At 38.4% G+C, this 21,771-nt stretch overlaps 1 protein-coding gene across 4 annotated transcripts in view; it reads right to left on the minus strand.

Moving 5' to 3' along the window:
• The window catches only part of PPHLN1 (periphilin 1), a 219,392-nt gene that overhangs the window by 70,479 nt on the left and 127,142 nt on the right, over nucleotides 1-21,771 (minus strand). For all 4 annotated transcript variants that reach the window (XM_011999052.1, XM_011999053.1, XM_011999055.1 and 1 more), the window contains one exon: nucleotides 2,105-2,316. In XM_011999052.1, the coding sequence (XP_011854442.1) occupies nucleotides 2,105-2,316 (212 nt within the window). The remainder of the gene's footprint in view (nucleotides 1-2,104; nucleotides 2,317-21,771) is intronic.

Here is a 21,771-nt window from a genome sequence, read left to right on the forward strand (position 1 = left end):
GAAGAAGAATCGTCTTGGGCCACACATAAAAGACAAACAGTAACAGCAGCTTGTGAGCTTAAAAAAAAAAAAAATTTTTTCACAAAAAAGCCTCATGTTTTAAGAAAGTTTACTAATTTGTGTTGGGTTGCATCCAAACCCATCCTGGGCTGCATGTGGCCTGCAGGACGGGGGTTGGACAAGCTTGGCTTACGGATTATCTTCTTCAGGTTTTTTTTTTTTTGTGGTAGGGGTGGGGTACATAGAAGCAAAAGAGAAAATACTTGTATACTTGTTAACATTAGTCTCCACAATAAAACCTTCAGTTACCTAGAATTGTCCCAAGCACATTTTGGACAATCAGGCATATATATGTAAGTGGCTTATTTATTTACTTATTTATTTATTTTTAGAGACATAGTCTCGTTCTGCTGCCCAGGCTAGAGTACAGGGGCATGATCACAGTTTACTGTAGGCTCAACCTCCTGGGCTCAAGTGACCCTCCTGCCTCAGCCTTCCGAGTAGCTGAAAATACAGGCATACATCACCATACCCAGCTAATTGTTTAATTCTTTTTTTTAGATACACGGGTCTCACTATCTTTGCCCAGGCTGGTCTCAAACTCCTGGGCTCGAGTAATCCTTCCACCTTGGCTTTCCCAAAGTGCAAGGATTACAGGCATGAGCTGCTGTGCCCAGCTTGTGTTTGCTTTAAATCCTTAAAATAACCTTCTTATCTCTTGCATAATCATGAATATGCCTGTATCCAAAAATATGTTTTTTGGGAAGCCCCACTCTATCTATCTCTGCAAACAGTAGACAATAAATGTTTGCTAAACTCAACAATCTTGCAACAGCTTCAAGGGAAGACAATCTGATGACTCCAAATGGTTTTCCATCACCTTCATCATGTAAGAGGCAAAGGCTGTTAAATTAAAACTCTTATTATTTGAAAAAAGACAGTTAATGAGAAGGACATTCAAAAGGAAATATCCTGAACTTTTCTGATTTCTGCACCTTGGCTCATAATTCCTTCTAACGAGAAGACGCTTCTTTACTTGTAGAAATCTGAAATAAGGCTGAGCCAATGTCATCTCCTTTATGACATGTTCTTACATCCCCAGAGTGTAAATTAATTTTTCTCACCTTGACATGCTCATGTCAACTCATTTATGACATACCAATTATTGTATCAGTTATATTTTATATATATTAACATATTGATAAAGTTGACATTAGCTGGTGAGAAATATACACATATATTCTAGTTCTTTAGTGACAGGGACGTCATTGTTTAACACTAACACAGTGCCTTGCATACAGAAGGCACAAGAAAATGTTTTGTGAACAAGTTCCACCGCAGGCTGCAAAGATAAGAATGTTTTCTCTAGAAAAGTAGTTTTGTCATTGATTTATTCAAACACATACTAACAACTCAGCCAGCATGACAAGCTAAGATTGTACAGAATACCATGTAGGTTCAGGCATGCCAAGTTAAAAATAAAAATAAAAATAAAATAAAATAAAATTAGGGGTTGGAAAAGAGTAAGGGAGGTTTTCATTCTAAATTTTACAAGGCTGGCCGGGAGCAGTGGTTCCCGCCTGTAATCCCAGCACTTTGGGAGGCAGAGGTGGGCAGATCACGAGGTCAGGAGTTCCAGACCAGCCTGACCAACATGGTAAAACCCCATCTCTACTAAAAACACAAAAATTAGCCGGGCGTGGTGGCGCACGCCTGTAATCCCAGCTACTCAGGAGGCTGGGGCAGGAGAATCACTTGAACCCGGGAGGCGGAGGCTGCAGTGAGACAAGATAATGCCACTGCACTCCAGCATGGGAGATAGAGCAAGACTCCGGGGAAAAAAAAAAAAAAAAAAAAAGTCCTCTTTTACATGCTGAAGAAATTAAAGGCAAAGTGTCATACAGAATGCCACTTCAAATAGTTTGAAAAAAATGTGTGTGTATGGTGTTTGTTATACTAGTCTATCATCTTTTCTGTAAGTCTGAAATTTTTCAAAATAAAAAGTTTAAAAAATAAATCTCTTACACCTATAAAGAAATCTGACTCAGTACATTCTCATCAGAGGAGACTGTGAGAGAAAAAAACGAAGTCTTAAAATACATACTTCTATGTTGAGACTGATGGAAAGAGTATGATTTGCTCCTTTCTGGAGAGTAGCTTCTGCTGCTGACACTGGAACCAGATCTGCTGTGTGGAGAATCCTTTCGGCCAACAGGTGATTCTCTGAAAAAAGTATTGTCCCTTTTATGAGGAGACCGCTCTCTCGCATAATGGGAAGAGTAGAAACTTTTTCTTCTAAAGCCATCTCTCATTTCCCTTTGGAAAAAAAAAAAAAACGTAGAATAAGTTAATTACACTCTATACCCTATATATATATAAAAGCACAATGGTAAAAGCTCTGATTATAAGCTACTCTTTAAATTGTACTCTTGGTTCTCTTTTTCTATCACTACCTAACTGCTGAAGTAAGCTAACAAAATGAAACAGTATCAGTGAAATATGATTTAGAATGTACCCTTTTTCAGTTTGGAATAGAACCAGGTGGCTAAGTGCAAAACTTTATTTTAGGCAAGCACAAATTCTAAAATGTAAAAAAAAACCTGTCATATAGTTTCCATTTCTCTTTGCCATTAACAATATACCACACAGCTACCATATTCTCAAAAACGCTTAGAAACGCCAACGATTTCCCAAGTAAGACACTTCATGGCCAGTTACCCCCTTCTAAGTATAGAAACTACTGGTTTTCAAGGGATATGCAATTTTGCCCACCCACCCCCAGGACAATGTGGCATTGTCTACAGGTATCTTTGATTATCATAATGGGTGAGGGGAGTTCCACTGATGGGTAGGGACCAGGACTGCTGCTAATTTCCTACAGTGCCCAGGACATGCCCCTGACACTACACACCAAAAAACTCTTCAGTCCAAAATGTGAATAATGCCAACACCGAGAAACCCTGCTATATACCTATTAAATTCTTGTTCTCTGAGTTTGCATCCTCAGTACATAGATTGTTGCCCATCTCTAAATAACTACTTTTTATAAATCACCTCTACTTTTATAAATTAATTTTTTTTTTATTGAGAAATACCATCAACTCAAAGCACCAAGTAAGCCCTAGTAGTAAAACCTTATAAAGCAAAACCATTTTAAAATGTCAAACCAAAATTACTAAATGAAACCATCATCAACTGAGCCTCTATTAAAAGAACACTTAAGAGTCAAACAGGTTTTAATCCATGATTTAACAAATGTACTGCAACATTAAAGATATTAAATTTCAGACAGAAGAGTGCTAAGAGACAAACCAATAGCATGCAATTTCAAGTGCTTGGAAAATCATTTCAGCATCTTGATTGGCATTCTATAGGATATAAATAGGCTGTTGTCCTAAAGTTCATTTGAACACTAGCTGATTAATACCCCAAATATATTGTCCCTTCAGACACAAGTAAGTTTCCCTGGGAAAAAGCAGAAAATAGCTTAAATTCATTTATGGTAAATGAACTGGTATAGAACACTAATACTGAAATAGAGCATTAAGGAATTCTAGCACTAGAATTCCTTGGTCACTAAAACTACAAGGGACACACCAACAGCACTGGTTAGCCAGAGTGGTGACATGGTTGCTATTAAACAAAAAGCTTTTGGAAATTGTGTGAGGTGCTGGGACCCAATGGTGAGCCAAATGTACACAGTCCCTGCCACCACAGAACTCTCAGGATAACAGGAAAGGCTGACATTAGACAAATATACATAAAACATGTGAATGCAGTCAAGAATGGATGTAGAGAGACTAACAAGGAACCTAACTTAGTCCAGGCAAGAGACAGTGGTAGCTTAGATGGGACAGGAGCAGGCGAGGGGTCACAAATTTTACATGTACAAGAATATACCCTCTAGACTTAATGGAATGTAGTTAATGTTTTTACTAATGAAGTGTGAAAGATGGGATGCCAAGCTGATTCCCATTATTTTGGTATGATAGATTAATGAAATTAGAAAAATAAATTTGAGAAATGAGGATGCAGGTGGGAGGTCCAGATTTTGATGGGAGCATGTTATGTTTAAGATGTTTGTGCAATATCTAGGTGAGCAACTAAAGATAGTAGTCTAAACCTCAGAGCAAGTTTTTGGCTGTCAATATAAATTTGTAAATAGGCAGTACTTAAAGCCTGGTGCAGATGAAAGCAAAGGAAAAAAGGATAGCAGGCCTAGAACGTGGGGCTAAAAAACTACCATGAAGAGAGAAATGGGATATTGAAGATTGAGAGAACAGCCAGAGAAACATTAGAAAGGAGAATGCATTTATCATGGAAGCCAAGGAAAGAGTATACCAACAAGGAAAATAAAGGTTTCCTACATTGAAGTTAAGTGACTCTTATTGGTAACTTGCTTACAGGATAGAGAAGAGTAGGCCCACATTCAGAGGAAAGATTGCCTACCTTCCTCTAATGAAGAGACAAAATGTTGAACTACAGTTTCCGAATTTGACACCAGATGGCAGTAAAATCACAGCAGTTCAGAGCTATCAGTGGCCTGAAGTGGCAGGATACACTTGGGGGATGTTAAGTGCCAAATGTTAATAGCTCAGAATAGAATAATATCTCTTCTCCCCTTCACATCAATCCTTCTCCTACTCCCCACCAATTTAGGTAAAAACATCACAACAGGCCTCAATTTTCATAAGTATCCTTTTTGATAAAGTGGTAACATTAGCCATTTTTTCAGATGTGTGTGTATGTATTACATAATGTATATAGTGTCCACTATATGAACAGCACTATGGGGAATTACTCTTGCTTTGAAGAAGCTAAGTATATTGGGAAGGATGGTAGGGTGAGAGGGGGTGAGAACCAAATGTTTAAGAAGGCTGTTACTTTGTACCAAATGTTTAAGAAGGCTGATCAGAAAACTGATCCCGGTCTTAAGGAAATATGAGATTTAGATTAATATTATCTAACAGAAATATAGCCAAGCCACAGAAGTAGTAGTCATATCTAAAGTAAAGAGAAACAAGTCAAATTAATTTTAGCATTTTATGTTACTTAACCCAATATATCCAAAGTATTACCAACATGTAATTAAAAAATTTGGTAAGCTATTTTACATTCTCTTTTTCAGCCTAAATATTAAAAATCCAGTGTGCATTTTATGCTTACAGAATATTTCAGTTTAACCTGACGATATTTCAAGTACTCAAAAGGTACATGCAGTTAGTGGCTCCCATAATGGACAGCATAGATTTAGATGGTGGGAAAAGTATCACAAACTTTAGAAAAAGCAGTAACAGATTAAAGTACTATGTGAACAAGAACTGAAGTAGTTAGAATAGTGAGACCTTAAAAAAGCAGTGAGTGAAAAGCAAAGGCAGAAAACGTTTAAAAGAAAAATGACAGTATCAAATACAGCAAGTCTGGGGGAGACTATGCATTTAAGACCTAGGAGTTGGCCAGGTACAGTGGCTCATGCTTACAATCCCAGAACTTTGGGAGGCAGAGGTGGGAGGACTGCTTGAGCCCAGGAGTGTAAGACCAGCATGGGCAACACAGAGAAGCCTGTCTCTACAAAAAAAAATAGCTGACCGAGGTTGCACCCACTGGTACTCCCAGCTATTCAGGGGGCTGAGGTGGGAGGATCACTTGAGCCCAGGAGAGACTGCCGTGAGCCATGATCGTGCCACTGCACTCCAGTGTGTGTGACAGAGCAAGACTCTGTCTCAAAAACAAAACAAAACAAAACAAAACACAACACACCAGGGTGGGCGCGGTGGCTCACACCTGTAATTCCAGCACTTTGGGAGGCCGAGGCGGGGTGGATCACTTGAGGGCGGAGTTCCAGACCAGCCTGGCCAACATGCTGAAACTCCATCTCTACTAAAAATACAAAAATTAGCTGGGCGTAGTGGTGTATGCCTGTAATCCCAGCTACTCGGGAGGCTGAGTCAGGAGAACTGCTTGAATCTAGGAGACAGATTGCACTCCAGCCTAGGCAACAGAGTGAGACCCTGTCTCAAAACAAAACAAAACCACCTAGAAATCATTTGATCTGTCAGTCCAAGAGTCCAGTAAAATTTTGGAAACCAAAGCAGACTGCAAGAAATTAAGACATAGCTAGTGAAGAAGTTAAAAGCCATAACTTTTCTTCCAAAACAGGCTGAAGGAGGGAAGATGGGAGGGAATGATATTTTGAGGAAATATTACTGAAGGCTGATAGAAAAAAGTCAATTCACTATAGAAGGGGAAACTACTAACCCAAGACACAAAAATGTTAATGGTAAAGAAGGAGCCAAAAGTCAACTGGAGAAAGTGAGACAAAGGGACTAAGTAGAAGAGAAGAATATGAAAAGAGTAAATAGAAAAACTCTTATTTCAAGAAAATAAAATACGACAGAGTTCTCATCAGAAGGCCTTTGTCTCAGTAATTACAGAAGTTATCAAAAAAGTAAAGAAAGAAAGAATGTGAATGGAGGCTTTAGGCAGATTAGAAAGTTTTACTGATCCTCTGGGGCAAAGTATTAATTAGAGCAATCCTTCTCAAAATGTACCTCCACAGACCTACCTGCCTCAGATTTGCAGGAAAGGTGATAGAAATGCAAATTCATGGGGGCATCAACCCTCACCAGCTGAATTAGAATCTCTAGGGGTGTGACCCAGGTTTCTGGATAAGGTTTTCCAGGTGATTCCTATGCACACGAAACGTTAAAAAGGACTGAATTCTTCACTAGCATGTAAGAGTTATATATAAGTGAATTGTTCAGAAGTCAGAAAGCAGAAATTCAGAGTTCATGATAAAGGCAAAACAATTCCCAGTGATAAAAGTAGGGCCTGACCATGCCTGTGGATATATAAAGTTGAAAAATGCAAGAAAGAACTCGAGTTAAAGGTGGCATTAAATCAGGATACAGAGGCAGACTGGATAGAGAAGACTGTGAGCCAGAAATTGTAATCATCAAGGAAGAAGGAATGGACTGCTGGAAATTCATCAGAGAATACAGTAAGATAGGGTGGTGTAAATGAGGAAGTTCAAAGATGATGTGGAAAAAGAGGACTGGAGAAAGTAATGAGGAAGAAGAAATATGCCCGAACTCATCTCAAGAATCAAGGAATTAGAAGGCAAGTAAGTTGGGGGAAAGTTAAAAATCTTATTCCATTCCTTAAGAACTGGATGACCCTGACCAAGTTATTTAATTTCCCTATGCTTTAGTATCCTCAACTATAAAGTGGGGATAATAATACCTACTTCACAGAGTTGATGTGAGGAATAAACAAAATAATATATGTAAAAAATTTAGAACAGAGCCTGGCATACAGCACTCAAAAGATGTTAGTTATGTCTATTTACCCTAGTACCCTGGTATAATTTCCATTAAACCAGTAAAAGGTTTGCAGCAAGAAAGAGCCAGGCATGCCAATACAACTGCTGTATTGATAGCTGCATGTCATTCAGGAAAGCAAAACTATGGAATCTTGCATGTCTGTAAGAGTTTAAAACTAACCCATAATAAAGCTTCTAGAAAAAGACTTCAGCATGACTTACCAGGGAACGAACTTTACAGAGGATGAAATGCCAAGAACTTTAGTGAAAGAGTCTTTATGCAGATAAAACATACAAAGTAAAGTAGGCAAGAATGCAGCTCACTAAACTAGGGATCAGAAAATGTTTGCTCTTTCAAAAGTCAAATAATATTTTAGGCACTGTGGCTATATGGTCTCCCAATACATCTTCTCAACATTCCTCTGACAGACAATAGCAGCCACTGATAACATATAAACAAATGGACATGGCTGTGTTCCAATATAATTTTAATTACAAAAACAGACAGCTGACCAGATTTGGCCTGTGGGTTGTAATTTGTCAACCTCTAATCTAAATAATTATGCACTTCCTGAAAGTTTTCAAGCACAATTTATTAAAGAAGAAAGAGGGTACCTACAGCTTCATATTTCCCACAGATTATCAAGAAAGGTATGGAGTTTTTCACTCCATCTTTTACCAATATCTTAAAATTTTTATGCTTTAAAAGTTTAATTGTATTTTGGAAAGAAAAAGTAATTAAATAATGATAGAAATGTTTTGGCTGGTTCATATTTTGTTCTCTACCAGAGATCTGACGAAAAGCCTTTCTTAAAATATGTTGCATAGAACACTAATCCACAAACATTTGTATTTCCCATTCTACTACAAAACATAAAAGGGGGTTCTGTGAGTAAATAACTTTGAGAAACACATTTACTTAGAGTTCCACATCTCAGATTACTCCTTAATGGCAGATACAGATTCAACAGTTAATTCATCTACTTATATACGGCCTTTTGACCTTAATATAATTAACCTCTCTGAGCTTCATTTTCCTAACCTCTCCAGACACAGCAATTCTGACATGAATGGTATCTATATTAAAATTTTAGGTTTTAGTCTTTTCATCATCAGTTATCTCATTTTTAACCTTACATGAATACATGGACTCTCAAGCTTTAAAATATTTTATATAACTGAGACAATATGGGAAGGACAGCAATCACGTATCATGATAAATTCAGGTGAATTGAAAAGTTAAATGTTTGGATGGAAAAGACAGAAGAAAAAGACCCCGCCACCCACCCAAAACAACTGTTTAAAAAAAAAAAAAAAAATTTAAGTATACAGGAAGAGCCATTTTGTATCAAAATACCAAGTATAAACTATATACAGAAAGGCCTCTAAGGTGAAAATTAGAACTAGATTGAAAGCAAATTTCCAATTAAAAGAGAAAGTTTCAACATCAATGCCAGTCTTAAATATTAATATTTAATGATTTATTTTTGGCTGGGCACAGCGCTCACACATGTAATCCTACCACTTTGGGAGGCCGAGGCGGGACGGATCACTTGAGGTCAGGAGTTCGATACCAGCCTGGCCAACATGATGAAACCCTGTGTCTACTAAAAATACAAAAATTAGCCAGGCATGGTGGTGCACGCCTGTAGTCCCAGCTGGTCGGAAGGCTGAGGCAGGAGAATCGCTTGAACCCAGGAGGCGGAGGTTACAGTGAGCCAAGATCGTGCCACTGTACTCCAGCCTGGGGTGACAGAGCGAGACTCTGTTTCAAAAACGTAATAATCATAATAATAATAACTTACTTTCAATCTTTTAATGAATGCTAGCAAAACCACTAAGAATAAGATGAACACACTAATAAAAAATAGACAAAGGATATGAAGATAATTCAATGGCAGATAGACAAAAAAATCGCCTCACTAAATATTAATATTTAAGATAACAAAGTTAAAATAAGTTTTCTCTATTAAATAGGCAAATGATCTCCTCTAACCAGTTACTGTGCCAAAGAATTAGATCTAGGAAAGGGTTTTGTTTAAATATAAGGTAAGACATAAGGTTGCTTAGTTTGACCTTTCCATGGTGCCTTAATTTAAAAAAAGAAAGGAAACTAAGACTTTGATTTTTCATTTTTACTTGATTTATCATAAATTGTGTTATTATAATAGGGGATAAAAATTTAACAGAAATAGGACTCAACTGCTTTGTAAAACTAACATCATGTGCACTAGTACCTAAGATTATTTACAGAGTACCCACCATTATTCATAGTAGCTGTGTATGAGCCTCTGTGCCTCTGTTAGTGTTGGAAGGAAAATTAAACAGTAATAAACATCGAGATGCCCTTCTCATTTATGGATTAGTGGAATTCTTTTATAATCTCTCCTTTTTTCCCTCAGAGATAGAAACTCTCGTGGTTGACATTTGAAGCCTAGTGCAAACTATGTTCAGCAGTTAATTGTGATGACAAGAATGAGAAGGAATTAAAAGTATTCTGCAACATCTTGTGAAGTAGGCCTAGAAAAAGCCAGATATTTACAGACATGAATATACAGATGTGTACAGAGAGAGAAAAAAACTTGTTAATGAAGATAAGAAAGGTGTTCTAACAGTCAGAAAAGTATAATATTTGCAGTCCTATCTAATATTTTCTGTGTAGACCCTAGAAGTTTAACCCTCATTTATGGGCCAGAGTAGTATTTCCCCTTTTAGGACCATTAAATCCCTAGCGATTTCTAGCCAAACCCAAGTGTTGCATATTATTCATGACAAAGCTTAAGTAGACACTTAATCTTTAAAAATATTCACTCAGCCTTCAGGAAAGTTCTAAAACCTGTGTTCAAAATGCCAACTCACTGGGGCACGGTGGCTCAGGCCTGTGATTCCAGCACTTTGGGAGGCTGAGGCAGGCAAATTGCTTGAGCCTAGGAGTTACAGACCAGCCTGAGCAACACAGGGAAACCCTGTCTCCAAAAAAAAAAAAGAAGAAAAGAAAGCCCGGGCGCAGCGGCTCACGCCTATAATCCCAGCACTTTGGGAGCCGAGGAGGGCAGATCACCTGAGTTCAGGAGTTCAAGACCAGCCTGGCCAACATGGTGAAACCCCGTCTCTACTAAAAATACAAAAATAAGCTAGGTGTGGTGGTGTGCGCCTGTAATCCCAGCTACTCAGGAGGCTGAGGCTGAGGCTGGAGAATCGCTTGAACCTGGGAGGTGAAAGTTGCCGTGAGCCGAGATCGCGCCACTGCATTCCAGCCTGGGCGACAGACTAAGACTCTGTCACAAAAAAAAAAAGTGTCTGGTACTAGCGGTTAGCTGTAAAACCATTCAGTATCAACTAGTACAATTTTCTTTGTGTAAGTATCATCTTGATTTTAAGAATTTTTTTTTGTTGTTGTTTTACCCATAACCCTGAAGCATGCCAAAAAGAGAAAGAGTATACTAAAGTCTGGACATATTTTTAATATTGTTCCATAAATCACCAGGTAAAAACTGCAAGTAAGACAAAGGTCCATTTACCATGCAGAGAAAACTTACAACAAAAGCCTTCCAACTATAGGTTTCTAGCTATGTTGAAAATGAAGGTATCAACATATATGATACAACGCATTCAATACAATGAATTTATACGGCAAATCAAAAAGGGCCTTTGAAGAAACACAAATAACAATACAACCAGGATTATGAGGCCTCCAAAAAACACACTTGACGAAATTGATGCTTTTTATTATCACAGAGTACACAGCCTGAGAGTTAGGACAGTGTCTTTGGCTACATTGCAAACACTTCAGCTATACTGCCTGGCATATAAAAGATGCAAAGTCATCAGGAGAACGGAGGAAGGGAAGAACGAAGGCAGTCTCTCAAAATGTGTTCCTTGAACCATGTGTGACTGCAGATTACTTTAGATGCTTTATTTGAAAAGCAGATTTTTGAAGCTCAGATTCTCCTGTTAATACACATCCCCAAGGTAACTCCAGCCCCTCACATCAGTCAAAACAGGTAAGAGGTGACAGAACCCTCAGTGTCAGCAGATATATGTTCACTGCTTATGAGTAAAATACAACAAAATGGGAGAAAGGGATATAAGGGAAGGGAAGAATGCAGAGATGGAAAGCATTTACTTCTTATTCTGAACCTCATTTTTCTCTCCTTCCCACATCCAAATATGCACAAATATTCACATAAAATATTGGCTACTTCCTTTCCAGTCAATAGGGACTTCCAAAAAGAATTAAGATTTCAAGAATTATTTTGAGAAAGCAGCCTGGTAATTAGCAAGGCAAGCTTAAGAATAAGTGAAGTACAACCACAAATATCTTTTATTTTAAATGAAACGGAAAAGCACAGGCACTGTGACTTAAGCCAAGGAATTTTCCCCATCACTTCCTCTATCCTATCAAAAAATCAAACGTGTCTCTCTGCTTGAGTTCAGATTAGAAGTTTGGTGGTCAAGTTCAAAGCTCTTTCCACAAAATCACATGTTTACAGTTAAAAGTATTCTAGGAAAAGTAGAACAAACAGACCAAAAAAGTATTCTAGGCATAAGGTACGGACTAAGAGATCTTCTAACTAGAACTTTTTTTGTTTTTTTAAGGCGAAGTCACCCTCTGTCACCCAGGCTAAGGTGCAACGGCACCATCTCAGCTCACTGCAACCTCCACCTCCCCAGTTCAAGGGATTCTCCCACCTCAGCTTCCCCAATAGCTGGGATTACAGGCACACGCCACCATGCCCAGCTAATTTTTGTATTTTTAGTAGAGACCGGGTTTCACCATCTTGGCCAGGGTGGTCTCGAACTCTCGATCTCAGGTGACCGCCGCCTTGGCCTCCCAAAGTGCTGGAATTACAGGCGTGAGCCAGCCTAGAACATGTTCTTTAAGAACAGAAATCTTATCTGTGTTATTCACAGTTTGATCTCTAATACCTAAAACAGTGCCTGCTCTTATAAAGGTAAGATATGCCTAAATTGCTAAACAAAAATACCAAAAAATGTAATGATTCAAAGACAAAAGTCTATCTAACAACGACGAAAGAGTCTAGGCATCCCAGTAAGGTGAGAAACGGCCCCATGCAATTTTATCCAAGGACCTAGGGTGACCACTGTTCTATTATTTCAACATGTGGCTTCGAAGGTCACATGTTTGATGTCATTCCACTCCAAGGCCTACCCTGCAACATAGAAGAGGTAGAATATGTGTGTAGAAGAATACATGTAGAGCTCCTATTCCATTCCACTGGAGCTAGGTTGGTTATGTGACCACGCCTGTCTGCAAGGATGGCTAGGAAATATAGTCTAATCATGTGCCCAGGGAGTGTGAAGAATAGGCAGCAGTCACTGCAAGCATTTCAATGAAAAAATGTGGGATTCTAGGTGAAGATGTCTAATAGGCAGTTGGACACAGAGATCTAGAGTTCAGAAGAAAAGCCAAAGCCAAAGATACAGATGTGTCAGTCATTAGAAAACAAAATACAGGTCAGTGTTTCTCAAATTCCAGCCTCCAGACCATTTGCATCACAATCACCCTGTGGGTTTGTTAAAAATACAGATTCCAAGACTCCACTCACTGAATCAGAATCTCAAGATAAAGCCTCAACATCTTCATTTATAATGAGCTTCTAAGTGATTTTTATGGACGTTTTAGAAACATAAGCAAAGGGTATTGCTACCATTGATATAGAGAGATAAAGTTACCATAGCTGAGAGAACATGGCCAAGAAAGTAATTGTTAACATGATCCTATGGTTTCTGGACTTTGTCACTTCGTGCTATTTGTTAGACCAGTAGTTCTCAAGTCTAGCTTCACATTAGAATCACCTGATGAGCAACCCCCTCTTTTTTATTATTTTACTCATTTATTTATTATTTTTTAAAAGACGGAGTCTCACTCTGTTGCCCAGGCTGGTCTCAAGCTCCTGGCCTTAGGCAATCCTCCCACCTGAGTCTTCTAAGTAGCTGGGATTCCAGATGCAAGCCACCGTGCCTGGACTGATGAGCTTTTAAAAAATACTGATGCCCAGGCTTCACCCAAGACCAACTGAATGAGGTCTCCAAGTGCGAGACCCAGGCAGTAGCATTAAAAAAAAAAAAAAAAAAAAGTCTTCCACATAATTCAGAGATTTAGAGTACTGCCAGGATTGAGAATCACTGTATTAGTCAAACTGTATTACAGGCTCTTCATTCCAGAATCTCAGATTGTTACCCTACCCCAGAGATTGCAAATTCTGGGGTAAAAACTCTGCTTCTAATTAGCTGTGAACAAAAAAAAATTGAGAGATTTCGGATTTTAAAAATCTGGATTTCTGACTTCTTTTGAAGCAGGCCATGCTGGGCTTACATACTCAAATAGCAAAGATCAGCTGATAACAAGAAGCAGCTGCTCCAATCTGGCATTCATTTTCATTCCCTGCCTAGCTACTCTAACTCTATAAGTAATATAGGATAATAGGAGCATTATCACCACAGATAAATATGTGAGCTGTTTACCTGTAACCATTATAAGAACTTTATGCGTAGTGAACGTATTTGTGTACACAGTAATTTAAGTCAATCTTGTAAAAGCTTTCACATCCTCAGCCTCTTTATGAATCAACCCCTCTAACTTCTTCCTTTGAGACCTGGCATTTGAACACAAATACTATCTTTCATCAAGCTCTTGAGTAGTAAATACACATTGAGAACCCTACTTCAAAGGCCTGGGCTATATGAACCTCTAAATTCTCCATCTCCTAAGAAAACAGGGAGAAGCCCAAAAAATTCCTGATATAAGTTCATGCCACCCTACTGTACCCCACATTACCAACCTCCCGGTAACTTCCTCGAATTCCCTGAAGAAGTTAACACAATGGCACAGTCCACATTGTTACCACACATCCTACCCACACCGTGGATGACTTTCAAAATTCACATAATCTGTGCAATAATGTAGGTTCGTGTAGGTTGACCATCTCCTCTCTCTTCACAATTCCTTAGCCATATGTGTAAATCCTAAACTCTGCCATTCATTATCGGGTGTTCTGCAGCTACATTTTTATTGCATTTTCACACTCTAATCACGATGTCTTATCCTTCGGTTTTTTTCACTCCTACAATAACTCCATCTCCACTTTACAAATGCCCTTAGTCTCCTATATTTTTGAGCAATCAATGAACCCCATTCTATTCATTGCCCTTTCAGCCTAAAGGGCAGTATTTGGATCACTCTATAAATACCAACAATTTTTCTGCTCTTGCAATTCTGATGTATCATCTTAGCCAATCCAAAGCCTGAATCAATTCCAAAATCTGTGATTTCCTCACAGATATATACTTGGATTGCCATAAAGAGAAAAAAATCACACTAGAGAAAAATCACACAAACCAACAGGTTGGTCCCACTATAGCTTCATGGTCTCTAATTTCTACTGTGTTTTCAATTCTGCTGAGTATTTTATCATTGATGACCTCAATCTCCCAAAATATACTGTTTCAAAAGTTTCATTTTCCACCACAATCATAAAGGTGTTGTCCTGGGTTCTGACTTTATAGTTCATCAGTCTTGTCTAACTACATCTTATTGGACAATCTCAATTTTGAATGTAACTCCTCCCTTGAAACCATTCCTCCTATATATGGCAATATATACTGTACACACAATAAATAAAAAATACAGATATTTCTCTATGCCTTATTTCCACATCCAACAAGCATGCCTGTTAATTTTCTACTTCCTAAGTATCTGTCAAATTTAACCCTTTTCCCCATTCCAACTCCCCTTCTCCAATTCAGATATTCATAATTTCTTGTTCAATCTCCAATGTCATCTTTAAAAGTCATCCTCTACACTGAACACAAAATAAACTACAATCTCATTAGTTTACCTTACCCCTCCTCTCCCTACCTGGTTAATATTTCTCAGCAGTTAATATTTTCTTAGTAGTAACTGCTAATAGGATAAAGCTCCTACAGTGAACTTTTTCTAGAACCATAGCACAGGATAAGGGTTGCTTTGTCTTCCTCGAGCACTTATACAGCTTCACCCTATTTCAGATTATGTTATCTACTTGTACATTCATTTCACTCTCTAGATGGTAAGCTGGTGATATAAGCATGGTGCCCTACATATAAACATTTGTACTACTCAAAAAACATTTGCACCACTTAATTAAACCAAAAATGTTCTATAGTATTGTTCTCTGTCAAACAGTAAATTGCCTAAGATAAAACTTGCTACAGTAAAATTAAACAGAAAATCTACTCTATTTTTAAAAAAATAAGTATGAAAATACTGAACACTACTTAATCAAAAATTTCCATAAGTGAATACAGAAAAGTACCCCAGTACTTTTTTTATTTTTATTTTTTATTGTTTGAGACAGAGTCTTACTCTGTTGCCCAGGCTCACTGCAACTCCGCCTCCCAGGTTCAAGTGATTTTCGTGCCTCAGCCTTCCAAGCAGCTGGGATTACAGGAGCATGCCACCACACCCAGATAATTTTTGTACTTTTAGTAGAGATGGGGTTTCGGTATGCTGGCCAGGCTGGTCTTAAACTCCTGACCTCAGGTGATCCACCCACCTCGGGCTCCCAAAGTGCTTGGATTACAAGCGTGAGCCACCCAGGCTGGTCTCAAACTCCTGACCTCAGGTGATCCACCCGCCTCGGGATCCCAAAGTGTTTGGATTACAAGCGTGAGCCACCTGCCTGGCCTTTTTTTTTTTAAATTTTTTGAGAGGTTCTCACTCTTGTCACCCAGGCTGGAGTGCAGTGCTGTGATCACAGCTCACTACAACCTCAACCTCCCAGGCTCAAGCAATTCACCCACATCAGCTTCCAAAGGTACCAAGCGCATGCCACCACACCCAACTAATTTTTTTGGGTTTTTTTTGTAGAAATGGGGTCTCCTTATGTTGCCCTGACTGGTCTCGAACTCCTGGGCTGAAGCTATCCTCCCACTTCAGCCTCCCAAAGTGCTGGGATTACAGGCGTGAGTCACCACACCCAGCCCCTAGTATTTAAAAATAAAGTATATTGGCCACTTGATGATACTCTTGTTCCATATTTTAAAACATTATATAATACTTTAAATCAGTTCCATCCTAAGATTTATCACTATTATTTTATTCTATTTTGAGACAGAGTTTCGCTCTTATTGCCCAAGCTGGAGTGCAGTGGTGCAATCTTGGCTCACTGCAACCTCCGCTTCCCAGGTTCAAGCAATTCTCATGCCTCAGTCTCCTGAGTAGCTGGGACTACAGGCATGTGCCACCATGCCTGGCTAATTTTTGTATTTTTAGTAGAGACAGGGTTTTGCCATGTTGGCCACGCTGGTCTCAAACTCCCGGCCTCAAGTGATCCGCCCAGCTTGGCCTCTCAAAATGCTGGGATTACAGGTGTGAGCCACTGCGCCCAACCACTAAGGTTTATTATAAGATCTCATAACTACAAGGGGAGAAAATGACATGTTTCTTTGATACGAAATGAAATAAATCCTGATATATTCTGAATTTCATCTACAAACATGTTTTGGAAAAAAAAGACATTATAATCATTGTGTAAATACAGAAACAAGGTGAGCAGGTGATGACACACTTGAAATGTAGATAACTTTACCAGGCATGCCCAAATATGAAAGCGATCACTTTCAGAGTGGGGCGGGGCAGTGGGGAGTGGGCAGCAGGGAAAAAGACAGAAAACTTGACACATGCTCTTTTGTTCCATTAGCTGTTATTTAATTCAGTTGCTTCCAATAATTCTACACTTCCATTAGTAAAACACATTTGAATATAAACCACTAATACATGTATGCTAGATTTATAAAGTATATAATGTTCTACAACATGAAACACATAACAACGTGGAAAAAAAACAGCTAGGGCATAAAGTTCCACTGCCAGTAATAGGCCTGTGGAAAATGGTGTGAAAGCAAGGTGGCCCTGTAACACCCACCCAGTGGTGGCAAACTACAAAAAATAAAAATAAAAAATTTAATTAAATAATTAATTTTAAAAACGGTGCTGGAGAGAGCAAGAAGGAAGACTCATGTGGTCAGAATAATAACCACTTTTAGGGGTGTGAACAAACACAGTGATGATACTGGTGTCAGGTCTGGAATTTGACTTTATCTTACCTCCAAGGTTATAAATTAGACTGTTACTGTTTCCTGGATCCTAGCAGACTTATGGGTCAGAAAAAAAACTTTATCACTCATAGCACGGCAAGCAACACAAGCATTGGCATGTTTGTGTCAGTTCGCTCTGGTACCACGTCCAGGGGTAACATGATATAAGCCTAGATATATGTGGCACATGCAGTGGGTGTGGGTCACAACTGAGGAACACTGAACTTTTTACACCAAGCAATAAGCAAGCCTGCTATTTGACAAACAGGGAGACATTACTCTGGCCTTCAAGACTGCTCATTACAAACACATCTCTGAGAACTACCCTGAATGAGTGAACAGAGTCTTGCATATCTCGGCAAGATGTGCAGAAGTGTAAGACACCCACAGAGGACTGTCTCTCCTAACAACTGGGAGCCAGATTTCCCACAGATGGAAAAAGGAGATAAAAGTATGAAATAAAGGAAAAGGTATTGCCATGATCTCATAGTCATGAATACATATAAACACTGTATAAAAATAAATGCAGAAGTAAAAGTCTGTGTGTGTCTGTGTGTTCAGATTCTTGGCTTCAAAAAATCACTCTCCACTACAGAAAGCCTGTGTTCCTTGGAGAAACACCTGCATTTAGAGTGAGGCAGAGAAGCCTGAGACTGAAACATCTTGTATCAGAAAGAGGTGACCAAAGAATGATGTCGACATGTCAAAACAACACAGATGACCCTGGTTTGGTGATGGATTCTTAGACACCAAAAGCATGAATAACAAAAGAAAAAAAATAAATTGGACTTCATGAAAATTTAAAATGTGCATCAAAGAACATTATCAATAAAGCAAAAAGACAATTAACAGAATGGAAGAAAATATTGCAAATCATGTACCAGGGATAGCTTAATATCATACTCCTAAAATTCAACAACAAAAAGACAAAAAACCCAGTTTAAAAAAAAAAATCAAAAAACTCAAAACAGACATTACTCCAAAGATATACAAATGACCAATAAGCACAAGAAATGATGTTCATCATCACTAGTCTCATTAGGAAAATGCAAATCAAAACCACAATGAGATACGACTTCATGCTCACAAGGATGGTTACACACAGACACAGACACAGACACAGACACACATGGAATATAACAAGCATTGGCAAGAATGTGGAGCAACTGGGAACCTTCTACATTGTTAACAGGAAAGTAAAATGGTGCTGCCACTATGGAAAATGGCTTGGTGGTTCCTCAAAAAGATAAGCATGGAATTACCATATGATTCAGTAATTCCACTCTTACAAATGTACCCAAAAAACTGAAAACACGAACTCAAAAGAGATATTTGTACGTCAATATTCACTGTAGCATTTATTCACAATGCCAAAAGTTGAAAACAATTCAAATGTGGGTTTCTGTACCCACCAGAATTAAATTAATTCTATTCAACACTGTCAATAGAATTAATGCTCATGAATTGTGTACTTAAAAATTACGTAAATGGCATACTTTATTGTGTTATATATATTCTGTCACAAGAAAATATTTGAAAAACAAAACCAACCAACCAACCACAGCAGCTAACTTGAAGGGACTCTCACTGGCCAAATTTGAGCATCAAAATAGTGACAGCAATGAATTACAACCCACTGAATAAAATAGGAATCTATTAGTCCATACATACATAAACAAAGTTTTGTCTGTTTTAAGGGGGTAAAGAGGTGAAGAGAAAGTTCTTCCTTACAATAGAACGCCAGCATAATAAATATAGAAAGAATGGGCTAACCACCCATTAAAACCCATCATATTTGTTTAGTAGGGTTGGAATGCCGTAACAAATTATCATAGGCTTAAACAACAAACTATTTATATTTCTCATGGTTCTGGAGCTGGGAAATCCAAGATCAAGGTACAAGCAGATCTGGTGTCCAGTGAGGACCTTCTTCTTGGTTTGACAATGGTTGTCTTCTCATTGTATCCTCACATGGTGGAGAGCAAGCTCTTATGTCTCTTCTCAATAAGGTACCAATCCCATTCATGAGGAATCCACCTTTATGACCAAATCTTACCTCCCAAAAGGCCTACCTCCTAATACCATCACAGTGGGGGGCTAAGATTTCAACATGAATTTGAGGGGACATAAATACTATGTCCATAATATTAATAATTAACTCGGGTAAAACCATCAGTGGATGCTAAAACTAGCAGCTGAAAGTGAACAAGAAATGATACAATCACATAGTTTCAAAGTATCTCCACACAAAGCAATTTCAGGGGGAAGGACAACTTAATAGTAAAGAAACTTTGCAGACTCCATTTTAAACAAGTGATAAAAGTCAAAGATACCAATAAGGGCACAAACCAACAACATGTGCAGCCTATAGGAAGAAAAAGAATTCAGCGGCTGGGCGCCGTGGCTCATGCCTGTAATCCAAGCACTTTGGGAGGCCAAGGCAGGCAGATCACGAGGTCAGGAGTCCGAGACCAGCCTGGCCAACATAGTGAAACATCGTCTCTACTGCAAATACAAAAATTAGCCAGGTATGGTGGCACACGCCTGCAGTCCCAGCTACACGGAGGCTGAGGCAGGGGAATCACTTGAATCTGGGAGGCAGAGGTTGCAGTGAGCCAAGACCACACCACTGCACTCCAGCCTGGGTGACAGAGTGAGACTTCGTCTCAAAAGAAAAACCAAAAAAAACTTAGCATCACTTCAGGAACTGTCCTGGCAAAAACGTACAACCTAGACCTAATCTCTAATCATGAAGAAATACAAGACAAACCTAAATTGAGAAAGAAAAAAAACAACTTGCCCTGTATTCCTCTTGCCAAAAACACTAAACCATAAAAATCAAGGGAAGACTAAGGAACTGTTCCAGATTGAAGAAGCCTATGAAAATGTGATTTGTGAGCCCAGATTAAATTTTTTTGCTATAAAGCACATTACTGGGGGCATTTCTGGAGACATTGATGAAATCTCTAGTGAAGGGTTACAGGAGTTCTTTCAGTTATTCTCGCAATTTTTCTTTTCTTTTTTTTTTTTTTTTTTGAGACGGAGTCTCACTCTGTTGCTTAGGCTGGATGGAGTGCAATGGGTGATCTCAGTTCACTGCAGCCTCCATCTCCTGAGTTTAAGTGATTCTCCTGCTTCAGCCTCCCAAGTAGCTGGGACTACAGGTGTGTGCCACCACGCCTGACTAATTTTTGTATTTTTAATGGAGATGAGGTTTTGTCATAATGGCTAGGCTAGTCTCAAACTCCTGACTTCAAGTGATCCACCTGCCTCAGGCTCCCAAAGTGCTGGGATTAAAGGCGTGAGCCATCGTCCCTGGTCAGTTTTTCAAATCTTTTAATATTTTCTACCTACAGGACAAAGAATCACTTTGTACACCCCACTGACAGAAACAAAAACACTGACATGGCTTTCCTAATTGCTCAGAACATTACCAACAGATACAACTATTCTCTTTGCATGGTTTACAATGCATTAAATATTTTTCTACAACAACAGCTATTTTCTGTTCACAAAGTCTTTCAAGTAGGAAAGCTTCAGTGAGCCCACCTGATATAGAGACCAGCTTACAGAAGCCAGATAGATGCCAGGCAGTAAAAGCTATAGCTACTGGGATAGCATAAAACCTGAGACATTATTGAAGATACTCAAACATCAAGTGAAGACATAGGCAGATATGGACAATACGAATACTCTCTATTCCCTGCTTTGTCTTCGTAAAAATTATGTTTTGTTATTTGTTAAATATGTATAATTCATATTAAAATGTAGGCTACATGAAGTTGAAGGCTTTATATTCCCAAAGACTAGAAGAACATCTGACACATCAAACACCACAAGAAATATTTAATAAATGAATGAATATACCATCCAGAATTAACTCCATACCCTGAAAACAGAGAATATACCTTGTTTTAATGCCCATGGTATAGTTATGGAAGCTGATCAACTAATGAACCATTAATAATCATGGATTTTAAAAGTAAAATTACAGTACAGGCAACACTATCATCACAGAATAATTAGAATACAGTATGTCAGAATCTGTGTAAATTACTATATATCAGAATCATGGGATACAGTTATGGCACAACTTAAAGGAAATTTCAAACTACTTACATTAAATAAGAAAAATAAACTATCCAAATTAAAATGTTAAGATTTTTATTAAAAACAAATAAAACACATGTGTAAAAGCATTTTTAGCAGGCAAACTGACATCTATTAATATTTACAATACATATATATACCCACTGACCCAGAAATTCTGCTTCTAGTAACCTATCTTATAAAAACTAAAGTACTAATTCATGAAAATATTATGTACCGGAATTTACTGCAGCACTGTT

This window comes from Mandrillus leucophaeus, unplaced genomic scaffold, assembly GCF_000951045.1.
Source record: "Mandrillus leucophaeus isolate KB7577 unplaced genomic scaffold, Mleu.le_1.0 Scaffold580, whole genome shotgun sequence".
Taxonomy (NCBI): Eukaryota; Metazoa; Chordata; class Mammalia; order Primates; family Cercopithecidae; genus Mandrillus; species Mandrillus leucophaeus.